Source organism: Lithobates pipiens, unplaced genomic scaffold (assembly GCF_037356315.1).
Source record: "Lithobates pipiens isolate NorthernLeopardFrog02 unplaced genomic scaffold, aLitPip1_a1.2 Scaffold_1, whole genome shotgun sequence".
Classification (NCBI taxonomy): domain Eukaryota; kingdom Metazoa; phylum Chordata; class Amphibia; order Anura; family Ranidae; genus Lithobates; species Lithobates pipiens.
This window is the reverse complement of record NW_027507685.1, coordinates 222,712,370-222,726,222: the sequence shown is the minus strand read 5'-3', so window position 1 is coordinate 222,726,222 and position 13,853 is coordinate 222,712,370. Positions and strand designations below refer to the sequence as shown.

The window sequence follows — 13,853 nt, the reverse complement described above, 5'->3', positions numbered from 1 at the left end:
ACACTATATTATTATACAGTTTACGCAGCGCTTTACAATGTATAGGGGGTACAACACCATTACAGTACAATACAAAAGGTGCAGGAGGGCCCTGCTCGTAGAGCTGACATTCTAAAGGAAGGGGGTGGTGGTATAAAAGGTAATAGCTGCAGAGAATGATTTGTTGGGGGTGGATCGGGGACAGTTGATAGGTGGGTGTTGTATAGGCTTCCCTGAATAAATGAGTTTTCAGGGAACTCCTAAAGGTGGACAGGGTAGGGGCTGATCGGATAGACTGGGGCAGGGAGTTCCAGAGGATGGGAGATGCTCTGGAGAAGTCTTGAATGTGAGCATGAGAGGAGGTAACAAGGGAGCTAGAAAGCAGGAGGTCCTTGGAGGAGCGGTGGGGACGATGTCTGCAGATGAGGTTGGTGATGTAGATGGGGGCGATGTTATGGATGGCTTTGTATGTTATGGTTAGCATTTTGAATTTTACACGGTGGGGTAGGGGAAGCCAGTGAAGGGATTGGCAGAGAGGGGCAGCAGTCACAGAACGATTAGTGAGGTGTATTAGTCTAGCAGCAGCATTCATAATAGACTGAAGGGGGATAGCCTGCTTAAGGGTAGGCCATTAAGGAGAGAGTTGCAGTAGTCAAGGCGGGAAATAATCAAGGAGTGAACGAGTTGCTTTGTGGTGTCATTAGTCAGGAAGGGTCGAATTCTGGAGATGTTGCGGAGGTGAAGGCGGCAGGATTTAGCCAGCGATTGGATATGGGGGCTGAAGGAGAGGTCAGAGTCAAAGATTACACCCAGGACCCTGGCATGTGTGGAGGGACCAATGGTTGTGTTGTTATTAATGGTGAAGTCACGGGGGGGGGGGGGGGGGGATCGTGAAGAAGGAAATATAACAAGCTCAGTTTTAGAAAGATTGAGTTTGAGGAAGTGGTGTGACATCCATACTGATATGTCATTCAGTAAGTTGGATATCTGTGAGGAGATTGAGGGGGTGAGCAGGAGTGGAGAGATAGATCTGGGTGTCGTCGGCATAGAGGTGGTATTGGAAACCAATGGAGTATATCAACTGGCCCGGGGAAGAGGTATAGAGCGAGAATAGGAGGGGCCCAAGGACAGAACATTGGGGTACCCCAACAGAAAGAGGAAGGGATGCAGAGGAGATGGAGTTGTAAGTGACACTGAAAGTACGCTGAGATAGGTAGGAGGAAAACCAGCATAAAGCAGAATCGCAGAGGCCAAGGGAACATAATTTGCTGAGGAGGAGCAGGTGGTCAACTGTGTCAAAGGCAGCAGAGAGGTCTAAAAGTATGAGTATGGAGTAGTGGCCATTGGTTTTAGCAGTTAGTAGGTCATTGGTGAGTTATCGCCTGCGTGGCGATATCGCCTTGGTGTCGATATCGCCTGCGTGGCGGCCTTGTGTAGTGTGTTGCGGTGGCGGAGAGAGATAGACAGAGAGACAGTGTCATTTTATTTAAGTTAGATAGAATAGGCAGGCGAGTCAGTTAGCGTTAGTTACAGTGTGTAGAGGATATATATGCATCCCAGATGTGTTGTATATATATATATATTTATACACTGTATTCAGTTTAGCTAGATCCGTTCCTGTTATTCTCTTCATAATATACTGACAGGCAGGGAGCTGCATTATTTTCACTTAGTGTATTGTGTCCTTTGCACAGTGTGCACCTAAAGCTTTACCTGAATAAAATTGCCGGCGTTCTCATACAAATACAGGCAGGGAGCTGCAGTAGTTTGTTTTAGTGTCCTTTGCACGGTGTGCACCTAAAGCTTTACCTGAATACAATTGCCGGTGTTCTCATACAAATACAGGCAGGAGTGGTAGCATTTTGTTTTAGTGTCCTTTGCACAGTGTGCACATAAGGCTCTACCTGAATACAATTGCCGACGTTCTCATACAAATACAGGCAGGGAGCTGCAATATTTTGTTTTAGTGTCCTTTGCACAGTTTGCACCTAAAGCGTTACCTGAATACAATTGCCGGTGTTCTCATACAAATACAGGCAGGGAGCTGCAGTATTTTGTTTTAGTGTCCTTTGCACAGTGTGCACCTAAAGCTTTACCTGAATACAATTGCTGCTGTTCTCATACAAATACAGGCAGGGAGCTGCAATATTTTGTTTTAGTGTCCTTTGCACAGTGTGCACCTAAAGCTTTACCTGAATACAATTGCCGGCGTTCTCATACCAATACAGGCAGGGAGCTGCAGTATTTTGTTTTAGTGTCCTTTGCACAGTGTGCACCTAAAGCTTTACCTGCCGGTGTTCTCATACTAATAATACTACAGGCAGGCAGTTGATTCTGTTAGCTGCAATATAATCAGTATATATATATATATATATATATATATATATATATATATATATATATATACATCCCAGCTTTGTGCAGCTACATCTCCCTGCAGGCCATTAGTATGTCTGGAAGACCAACAAGGAGAGGCAGACAGTCACGAGCCAATAAAAGAGGGCAAGCAGGCTCTGTGTCTAGAGGCAACAGTGCTGGTCGTGGACATGGTGCATCCTCATCAGCATGTGGCCATGGGACACACTCGTCCCTTTTTTCGGCAGCTGGCCGCGTTGAGCCGCAACATGCCAAAGACTTGGTAGAGTGGATGACCAAGCAGTCCTCATCCTCCTTATCTTCTCTCACCCAGGCTCAGGGTACTTTGGCAAAGCAGCTGCCAACGTGGCCTCTTTCCTCAGCTCAATGGCATCAGTAACTCCTTCCCTAGCCCCACCATGTGCTCCTGAGGAGTCCCCTGAACTGTTTGACACAGAACACAGAGTGACTATCCTGTTATGTTGAGTGACTATCCTCTTCCTCCTCAATGATCATGCTGATAGCTTGTAAGAACATTTTTGGTTCTGGGCGCCACCACCAATGGCTAAGGCCCAATTTTTCTGCCCCTGTTCAACAGGGACATGTAATTACAATTCTTGATCTAATATTTCACAGCAGGGCCCATTCCTGTGCTCACCAAGAGTAACTGTGAGGGCTTACAGTGTTGTGGCAACACCACCACCACCAAAGGCCCAATTTTTCTGCCCCTGTTCAACAGGTGCATGTAATTACAATTCTAGATATAATAGTTCACAGCAGGGCGTTCCACTGCCCACCAAGAGTAACTGTGAGGACTTACAGTGTTGTGGCAACACCAACACCTTAGGCCCAAATTTCTGAAGAGCATATAGGGCAGGCCCCTACTTTCAAATATCCAACTTACAAATGTCTCCTACTTGCAAACGGAAGGAGACAACAGGAAGTGAGATGAAATCTACCCCTAGGAAGGGAAATTCTCTCCTGTAAGAGTTGATATGGGAAAAACGTGTCTCCTCTCCACTGATGCTTTATCACCAATCCTTGTTTCACTAAAAAACCCAAATTTTCAAAAAACATTTGTCATTGGGACAGAAAGTGAGGTGAAATCTTCTGAAGAGGTGCACAGACAGCAAATTTTTTTTTACAGGGGTGATAACCTTTCCCTATGTTTTCCAAAAAGTTTAAAAATAGATTTTTTGACTAGAGCTACACTTTAAAAATGTACCAGTTCAAAATTACAAACAGATTCTACTTAACAACAAACCTACAGTCCCTGTCTTGCACAGCCTGTATACTGCTGTTCTGAGTATATGAGGTCCTTTTATTCATTTGGGTGCGGGGTTCCCCTTAATATCCATACAAGACCCAAAGGGCCTGGTAATAGACTGGGGGAGGAGGGGTACCTATGCCGTTTGTTTCACTGATTTTCATCCATATTGACCAGACATTAAATTAAAACCGCAAGCAGTTTTAAATGACTTTTATTCCTTTAAAAATGTAATTTTGTGCAGGGACTGTTCTAAGCACAGGAAACGTGCGCCACCTTACAGGCATACTATAGACACCCCCTGGTACGATATTTAAAAGAATATTTTACTTTTTTTTTACTTTAAGCATCATTAAAATCACTTCTTCCAAAAAAACGTGAGTTTTTAAAACTTTTTTTTGCATTGATACATGTCCCCTGGGGCAGGACCCGGGTCCCCAAACCCTTTTTAGGACAATAACTTGCATATTAGCCTTTAAAATTAGCACGTTTTGAACATTGATTTTGAACGTTCGAGTCCCATAGACTTTAATGGGATTCTAAAGTTTGCGCACATTTTTGGTCCATTCGCAAGCTCTGGTACGAACCTAACGTTCGGCTCATCCCTAGTTCTGAGTCTGCCATGTGACTGAATGCTAAAAGTTGCAGAGAAAGCTGATGCTGGAAGATATGAGAAGGTGTTTCAAAACCAACCTTGTCCTTTAGAAACACCCACTTTCTACCAATTAAACCTCATACCTTTAAAAGCAAGCTAAAATTGGCTGCAGAATCCTGACCCTACCATAGAAAGGCCTAGTTAGATTTAGTTGGCCTCCAAACCAAAGGTTCCCCATCCTACCCTGTTTGCAGTTATAGTCTGCTATGAAAGAATAGGTACTCACTAATGATGAGCTGAACGCCCAGGCCTGGGGAACATGTACCAAATCAAAATAAAGTTTAAAAAAATTAAATTAGGTGGGGAGCAGAGATTTTACTAATGTTTAAAAACCAACATTAACATTGCAAAATTCCTTTAAATACAATATCTGGGGGATGTCCTGAACCTGCCTGTTAAGTGGCACATTGATGTGTACAGAGATCTACTGCAAAACTGATATTTACAATGAAAAAAATGCAGTTTAATTTGCCAGTAAATGACCACTAGGGATGAGCTCAGGCGTATTTGCATGGACCACGTGCAGAGCCTGCCAGGAAGTCGGCGCAGCGCTGTGCTAATCAAAGGCAGTGAGACATTTCCCGATCTCTGCAGCTGCACATCGGAACAATGTCTCACTGCCTGTGATTTGCGTAGCGCTGCGCCAACCTACTGGCGGGCTCTGCACGTGGTCCATGCGAACACGCCTGAGCTCATCCCTAATGACCACTGCCAGCTGCTTCGTTCTGTTTGTAAACAAAGCAGGTGGGGTTTCCTTCATTTATACGAGGCCCTTATCTTAAAGGATAAATTCACCTTTTCGGGCAGAATTTCCCTTTCATAATAAATAGAAATGTGACAGATCTAACCAGGAAAGGGGCTTTTGGAGAGGACTAGGAGCAAGCCTCTTAGCCACTGACTATGGGCCCTGGCATTTAACACTATTCATTGGGAGGTGTATACCTTGGGGATACGTGGAGTGGTCTTACTTCTGATTCAAATTCACGTCTCCCCAAAACATACAGACTCTGGGAACTGGAGGTTCCATATCCATATTTGGGGCCTCTATGCCTCACACCAGCAATGACTACAGATGTTAATGTAATCAGCTCAAACCACTGGGCCTCCTGCTATATTGTGTTAATGCTAAGTAGATCTCTCCCATTGTTTTTATTGTTTCTGTCTGTCTGCTAGTATTATGTCCCCTCTACCTAGGCTGGTTTAAGTGACTAGTTAATTAGCTCAAGTTAATTCTATCACTATTAGACAGCTATTAGTCGCTAGAGGGGGAGTAGCATACTTTGTTGGTTGTTCCTTAGTTATGTTAATTATATTTCTGCATACAATTTCCTTTCCATACGATAATTTGATCAGGCTCACCTGAACTGTGTGCTATATATTCTGTGTGAGTATTTAATAATCAGTCATTCCTTAGGATTTTATCTCACGTCTTGTCTGTGTACGATGATTGGGGTAAAAAGGGCTGGTATTAGCTCTTGGCTTACTCAGAACAGTTTGGAAGGCAGGAAGCATGGTTTGGCAGAAGTAAGCACCTAGTCGGGCTGCCAAGCGGTTCCATTACATTTGGTGGCAAGCGGTGGGATGCTTCCTGCAGTCTGGGACAGCCAAATCTCCACCGGGATCCAAGGTCTGGGTAGCAGAAGAGGAGAGGTACAAATACCAGCTGCCATGGAAGAGGAATTTGGAACGAGGTTGCAAGAGATACAGATACAGCACAGGAGACCAGTGTCAGTGCAGGTCCTGCTGGCATATTATGATTCTGTCCGCTGGGAACTCTGGAAGGAAGCGCTAGCTCATGAGCAGCGCCACCAGGGAAAAATTCTCCCCTCCATCCAGCAAAGATACTGGTTGCAATACGAAGTGCGAATGCTGTTACTGGGCTAACAACGGCACAAGGAGTTACAGATGAGTTAAGCAGGCTAGTCCAGGCAGAAATGCAGTTGGATGAGAGCTACAGAGCCTTCTGCTGGTATGTAGCCTAAATGTGCCCGTGGACAGTGGATGACAGCCCGATGGAAGTCTTTGGCTACGGCGGTCTGTTGTTCTGGAGGCTGTCCAAGGACCCAGACTTTGACAGGAAATCTTGAGTACATAGACCGGATGCTGAATGTGTCCTGGCTGAAGTATCGGCAGGGGGGCAGAGTAACAGTGTGCTTTGCCCGCCACCACCCGCAGCTATGGAAGCTCTTATGGCGGATGCAGTGAGTGTTGACTGACCTTGACTAACCTGTTTCTGCACAGTACAAGCGTAGATGGAGGAATGCGTCTGTCCAGCAGCCAGGTAAATGTACAAGAGATGGAGCAAACAATCCTTCTTCCCAGCTGCAGTTCAAGGGCTCGGGTGAAGAAGAAGCCGTCTTTATTCCCAGCCACAGATGACTGAAAGCATGGATTTAATTGACTTTCATCAGAGGATGTTAAGGATTATGAGTCACCTGCCAAATTGCTGGCACTGGACCAATGTGAGATTTTCTCTCTCTTTCCTCATCCATGGGATATTTTGAATCCTGTCAGTTTACTTGCATTTTTAAACAGATTTTCAGATTACATCACTTCCTGTAGCTTGTATCAGCATTCACTTCCTGTTAGGTCATCTCCCAGAAGCCTTCACTTCCTTGTTGCATCACAAAAGAGGGTTGATAGGGTGTGTTCACCACTTTGGACCACTCTTCCCTCATTAAGAAAACTATCTTCCACCTACTCCCTATACAATCTGATTGTACAATCTCTTTTAGATATCCCATCAGCTATGTAGTACAAGGGCCTCTCTGATGTGATACAACTTGAATGGATTGTTAAAGTATGTCCTCTATTCCATAGTTCTGGTAAATCTAATGGAAATTGTACAATCAGATTGTATGGCGTATGGCCATCTTTATACAAGTACATAGGAGGGAGTGGACAGAAACACTCAGTCGTCAGGCCTCGTTCACATCTCCACGTAGTGAAAACTCACATTCCCGCATGAGTTTGTTTTGGGTGTTTTGGAGCATTTTCACTTGTCACACATAGGGCAGCCGATTCACTATGCACAACAATTGCCCCAGAGAAGCTCCTGTACTTTTTTTTGCGTTACTGCAGTTTTTGGTGCTTTTGGGGAGCCTTTAAAGAGGAAGTAAACCCTGGTGGGTTTTACTTCTTCTTTATTTCGCTGCATCACATAGAACATTATGTGTCACTTACCTGATACCGAAGCCCGCGATGTCCCCGTTGTCCCCACTAGCAGGGAGCATCCATCTTTGCCTCTCTTCCTTCCGGGGCTGTAAATTTCGGCTCTGACTGGCTGAAGTCCTGGGACATCACTCCCGTGCATGCATGCGGGAGCTGCCAGTCACGGCATGACCCCTATTAGAAACGGCACGATGTGTCCTTTCTAAAGTGGGCTTGAGCCAAAGACATTGGCGCATGCACCGTAGTCATGTGTGCTTGGCCTTGCGTAAATATCTCCTAAACTGTGGAGGTTTAGGAGATATTTCAAACACCTACAGATTAGCCTTAATATAGGCTTACCTGTAGGCAAAAGTGGTTGTACAGGGTGTACAACCACTTTAACACGGAATGACAACACAAGCGAGATGCACATTTGCAGCATTTCTGAAACGCATGGCGAAGCGCTCATTTTCTGTGCAGCTTGCCATGCATTTGGAAACGGATGTGAATGAAACCTCATGGTTTTTGTGCAAACACAGGGCCCCATTCACACCTAGAGTAGTGGGAGCAAGAGATGTTTTTTGGTTTGTTTTTCTGATTTCAATGGGCTGTGCTACACCTGGCAAAGTAGCTTGGGGGACATTTTTGCACATTTTTTTTTTTACTGCATTTGTCACCTGTTATTTTATGTAACAAAATGTGTGGTTGCTTCTGTGTTTGGTGTGCTGTTAGCAATTATCGACACTGACAGTGCAACTAGGCAATCTTAGGTGTATACATGTGGCCATACAATATACAATCTGATCGTACAGTCTCTCCTTTAGATTTACCAAAACTATATAATAGGAGGACACACCATCAATCCAATCACTCTGTATCCAACCAGGCAGGCACTATATCAGGGGTGTCCCATTCGCTGCATGTGACCCCAGGGAATTTAGTATGCACCCTTTGGGGTGCTGTGAAAACGTAGTTGATGTGTGAAGGTGTGCTAATGAGGTCAGCTGGTAATCTCCTTCCTGTGTCTTAGCGACTAGTCTGTCCTGTCTGTTTACCAGGAAGTTTCTGAAGTGATCTGCAAAATATAGCCATGGATAAGGTAGGCCTTGTTTTTGAAATCAAAGAATATTTTTGTTCAACAGAGGCACATTATTGGTATATTGGTACACGGGGGAGCTGGATTTTAGATTTTTAAAAAAGGTGAACTTAGCCTTTAAATGAGGATCTGGTACAGATGTCAATAGGGCTCACCCACACAGAAAAAAATAAAACAGTTTGGGCTCCCCCTTCGGATCTGCATTCCAATGCTCAATCCAATGCAAAAATACAAGAAAAACAAAAGCACAGGGTTATGTTCAAAAATCCATACCAGCATGCAGCCTGGCAGCCGAGAAAAGGAGGAAGACGAACATGTGGCCCCCTTCTCCCGTATCATACCAGGCTACATACCCTGAAAAAGGGACCCCCCTGACAAAGCACCATGTCTTCATGTTGATACAGACAAATGCCTCTTTCCCACATACCTGGCATAGCAGTTGTGGTGGTTTGTGGACTGGGGGCTTATTGTAATCTTGAATCCCCTTTAAAAATAAGGGGCCCCAGATATTGACTCCCCCCCCCCCCCCGTGTGGGGCAGTTATTATTAAAATAATTGATTTTTGATCCCTTCAGGCCAATCGCCACCCGGCCCTTTAAGAGTGCTAAAAACCATGAGGCAGGGATGTGGATTCGGGTTATGTGACCACTGTAATTGGCTGCCACAGCGGTCATATGATCATAAAACTCCTGATCGCAAGTATGCATCGGGAGCTTACCAATGCCCACCAGCTACCATGCTCTCAGTGCGGTAAGTTTTTTACACAGGGCCACATATAATGCGGCTGCTCACTGCTAAGGCCCATCCACTGACAGACTGCACATATGCATTCAGCCGGCATGAAAAGGTTAAAGGAGGCTTCTAGACTTGGATAAATCCAGCTGTCTGCAGACCCTTAGGCTACTTTCACACTGAGTCGCTTTCCAGGCGGTACAGCGCTAAAAATAGCACCTGCATGCCGCCTGTAAAGAGCCTCTCCCGTCTCTCCAGTGTGAAAGTCCGGTTTTAATCCTTCTTTGGCCGATAGCGGGGATTAAAACCACCCTGCTAAAATAGTGCCGCTAAAACGACGGTAAAGCAGCGCTAAAAATAGTGCCACTTCACCGCCGACGCCCGTCCCAGTGTGAAAGTAGTCTTAATTCCCTGTGCAACTGAGGTTTAAGTCTGCCAACTGACCATTTAGTTTGGCTAATTGCTGAACTTCTGAACAGGCAAAATTCAGTCTGAACTGGCAGCTCTTTCTAAGTACTCACAATCTCCTCTGATTTTTTTCTCATTCTGTCCTAATCTACTAATTTCTTATTTACAGAGACAAGGTTGCCTCAAAGATGCAGAGAAAGTGGAAGACTTTAAAGACGTAGTAGATATCAAAGACGTTGTAACTGACAATTTCCTGTGTACCGGAGGAGTAGACCCTGAAGTGGATCCCCAGACCTGCAAAGGTAATCTATAACTTTTCTAAGCCAATTTTAACCACCCCTTTTGCTGGTTTTAACCACCCCTTTTCCTTGGAGACATCAGGAGGGAGGAAAAAAAAGGGATAGAAAGTTACAAATTTCCAGCAACCTTACAATACTGAAATGTCAGTGGACCTAATAGTGTTAAGAGGGTAACTTTCATCATACAAGGATATGGCCTATGCAGGTCCTTCCAGAAATCCAGAGCTTATGTGTCTTGCTCTTTCACAGTTCCTTCTTCCTCAAAGTCATTTGACTTCTATTGGTTTGGCTTTTCTTGTTTGTCATACACAACTGCCCGTATTCGATAAAGTGTGCTAAGTACAGCAACTCATTACAATTCATCTTGTATCATAATGATTCATTCAGATTTATTGCTTTCAGCCCATCCAAAATCAATACAAAACACATTGACTCTTGCATTCAATTTTGAATATGGCAGGCAATATAGTAGTAATACATCTTGCTTACCTAGCATCAGTTCATCTGTTTATTAATGCTTATTTTTATCTCTTGCAGGAGATTCTGGTGGTCCTCTTATTATACAATATAAAAAGCGTTACATCCAGGTACAGTAAACCTATGTTTTAATTATGATGGGTGGATTGCCAACATAGTTTTGTAACGTTTTTACCTTGCCTCACTTTCCAGCAATCATTGGCCCATGTGTTTTGGTATTTTTATTTTTTATGCCTGCAAAATAACTTTTAACTTTTCCTTTTACTTGTTCACATTACAAAGTAGTGCAAGCTTCATACTTTACCATTCTCCTTTTTCTTTTCACATCCATTTCCCTTTTTCTTGCCCTTCATTTTGCTTTGGAGGAGCACTGTCAGAGATGAGATCTGTCCTTTCCCTTTCCTTCTCTTTCTTTTCCTTTTCCTTTACTTTCCCCTTTCCTTCCATTTTCCCTCTGCTCCCTTTTCCTTTCCACACTTTCCTGTTCTCCTTTTTCTCTTACATTTCCCTTTTTCTTGCCCTCCCCTCTGCTTTGGAGGAGCACTGTCAGAGATGAGATGATATCCTTTCTTTCCATTTCCTTTCCCTTTTCCCCTTTCCCCTTCCCTCTGCTCCCTTTTCTTTTCCCTTTCCTTATCCCTTCTGCTCCCTTTTCCTTTTTCTATCCATACTTTACCGTTCTCCTTTTCTTTTCTCTTCCATTTCCCTTTCTCTTGCCCTCCTCTTTGCTTTGGAGGAGCACTGTCAGAGATGAGATCCTATCCTTTCCTTTGCCTTTCTGTTCCCTTTCCCCTTTCCCTTTGCTCCCTTTTCCTTTCCCTTTCCTTTTCCCTCTGCACCTTTTCCTTTTTTTTTTTAATTATCAGAAATACTTTTCCTTCTTTGTTTATTAGGAATCTAAAAAAAAATGAGTAGAAGCCGATTGTAGTTTCCTAATAGCAATCCCAACTCTAACCCTTGCTCTAGCCAGCAAAAGTTACTTTAAAAAAAATATCCGTGTGCAGACAGGGAACAAATTGCTGCCTCTGTAGCAGCAGGAGCCATTTATAATCTCCTGCATAATCCCTGGTAATAACAAGCTGTCAAAGAGACAACCCACTCACCAGTATATACAGGGGCTCATGGCCAAGCAGGTGGACAGTATTGGCCTTTGGCACTTTGCAAAATATAATTTATACTTACAATTTTGAGGGCAGAGCAGAAGGATGTCTAGTTCAACGTATTTTGCAATAACTTTTTTAAATCTTTTCCTCTTTTCTGCTTCAACAGGTCGGAGTAATAAGTTGGGGAACAGTGAACAGCTGTAAAGGGTATAAAAGGAATCAAGTCCCTGCAGGTTCCCGGGACTTCCATGCTGGCATTATCCCTGGGATGGAGTGGATAAAAAAAATTATAACACAGGAACTTATATACCTGAACTGAATGTTCTACACCTTGTGGGCTTAGAAGAATGAATAAAGCCGCGTACACACGGGCGGACTTTCTGGCCAACTAAGTCCGTCAGACAATCCGACGGACAGTCCGTTCTACTTTTGAATGAACGGACTTGACCACACACGATGAACAGACAGTCCGTTGAAAGCTTGCGCGATGACGTGTACAGCACGTACGATGGGACTAGAAATAGGACGTCCAATACTCAGCAATGCAACCTTCCGCCGTGTAAATCCTTTCTGAGCATGCGCCATACTTAGTCCGTCCAACTAGCCTACTCACGAGCGGACTGTCCGCTGAAACCAAAGTTGGACGGACAATATTACGGAAATTCCGAAAGACTTAGTCTGCCAGACTGTCCGCTGAAAAAGTCCGCTGAAGCCCACACACGAGCGGACTGTCCGCTGAAATGTGTTTCAGCGGACTAAGTTGGACAGACAGTCCGCCCGTGTGTACGCGGCTTAAGACTCAATCTCTACTGTGTGACTACTTACTGATATTTCTGCGAAGACTGATATTTCAGCTTTGAATACTGGCCACCATCTTAATGCTCTTGGGGACTCTGACATTTACTCTGTACTTAAGCTTCTCTTAAAGGTACAGTTAACATCTTTCCCAAATGCATTGCTTTCTATCTCAAGCTATGATGAAGATGGTGTTTTTGGACCCCTGAAATGTGTTGGGTACGATTTTGATTGTCCCTCCTACCCTTACTGGAATAAAGTCGTATCTGGACCTTTCAGCAGTGGTGTGGTGCTTCAATTCACTACAAGCCAAGGAGAATGTGGAGATCCTATTGGGTGTAGAAGCTTCTGGCCAGGGAACCATATCACCTACATAACATTGTTACATTAAGGCTGCTTTCACACTACTCCATTGCAAAAACATGGCAAAAATGCATATGCTTTTTTGCTGGGTTTTTTCCTCCTGTAAAAAAAGACACGTGACTCAAAATGCACCAAAAATGCAACCGCGGGTGCATTTGTGATATGTTATTGCAGCATTTTTCATTTCAATGGGGATGTGCATTTTTGGTGCATTTCTTTTTTCTGCACCAAACATGCATCAAAAATGCAGCATGCATTTGTGCAACTGACCCACAACTGACTGGTGTGAAGATTTCCCGAGCATTTAATGGTCATGTATTTTTCTTCTGCTTTTGGTAAGGCTGATTAGTGTGAAAGGGCCCTAATATAGGATAGTAATACCTACAAGATAATCTCATGGGTCCAATGCTATTTTATACTTTCTTTAAATAACGCGTCTGCCCCAACTATTTCAGTGAGTGCCTGTATCCTCTCATTACCAGAAATGTGGGAACTGCATGGAAAGGTGAAGTAGGGGTAAGCTAGAGGTATCTAACAATCTACAAAATATAGCCTGCATACAGCCTGCCCTCATCACACTCCATTCAAAATGGAACCAAGTTTCTTTCTTAAAACATGTCGACATTTTGTAAAAATGCATACTAGCTTTTTATCATTACAGTCAAATATTCACTTTGCTTATTAGTGAAAAACACTGAAAAAAGTCAGTGCAATAACTTTTGTAAATATCTCCAGTCAATAAAAAAAATATGAATTATGTTCTATATGGCCTTTGGGTTTACTCTTGTTAAATGCAGTCTTATTGTTCATTTTAACCTACCTGTAACATATACAATATACAGGTAATTCTTATTACTCTAAAATAGAATTGGAAATGGAAACAAGGGTTCTAGTCAATAATTATGAATATAATTGATTACTTTTATAGCAATAGTCAGGCTTACTACCCTACCCAAAAAATATTTTTAGAACACATCACTATAACAATATAAAAGGCCTCAATAATAAAAATGATTTTTGGCAGCAGTAAGTGACACAATGATTATTAAACATTAACATACTACTAATACATAACTACTATTTGCGACAGGTGCGATACTTTGTTATCCTTGCAGAGTAAAGAGCTTTTGGGAGACTATCATTGAACACATTATTAAAGAGGAAACCCTGATGA

At 43.4% G+C, this 13,853-nt stretch overlaps 1 protein-coding gene across 1 annotated transcript in view; it reads left to right on the top strand.

Annotated features, from left to right (window-relative positions):
- Positions 1-12,592, top strand: part of LOC143983521 (complement factor B-like) — a 193,858-nt gene extending 181,266 nt beyond the window's left edge. Inside the window, exons 16-18 of the mRNA XM_077483313.1 lie at positions 9,812-9,944; positions 10,479-10,528; positions 11,688-12,592. Of these exons, the coding sequence (XP_077339439.1) occupies positions 9,812-9,944; positions 10,479-10,528; positions 11,688-11,840 (336 nt within the window). The 3' untranslated portion in view covers positions 11,841-12,592. The remainder of the gene's footprint in view (positions 1-9,811; positions 9,945-10,478; positions 10,529-11,687) is intronic.
- The last annotated feature ends 1,261 nt before the right edge of the window (positions 12,593-13,853 follow it).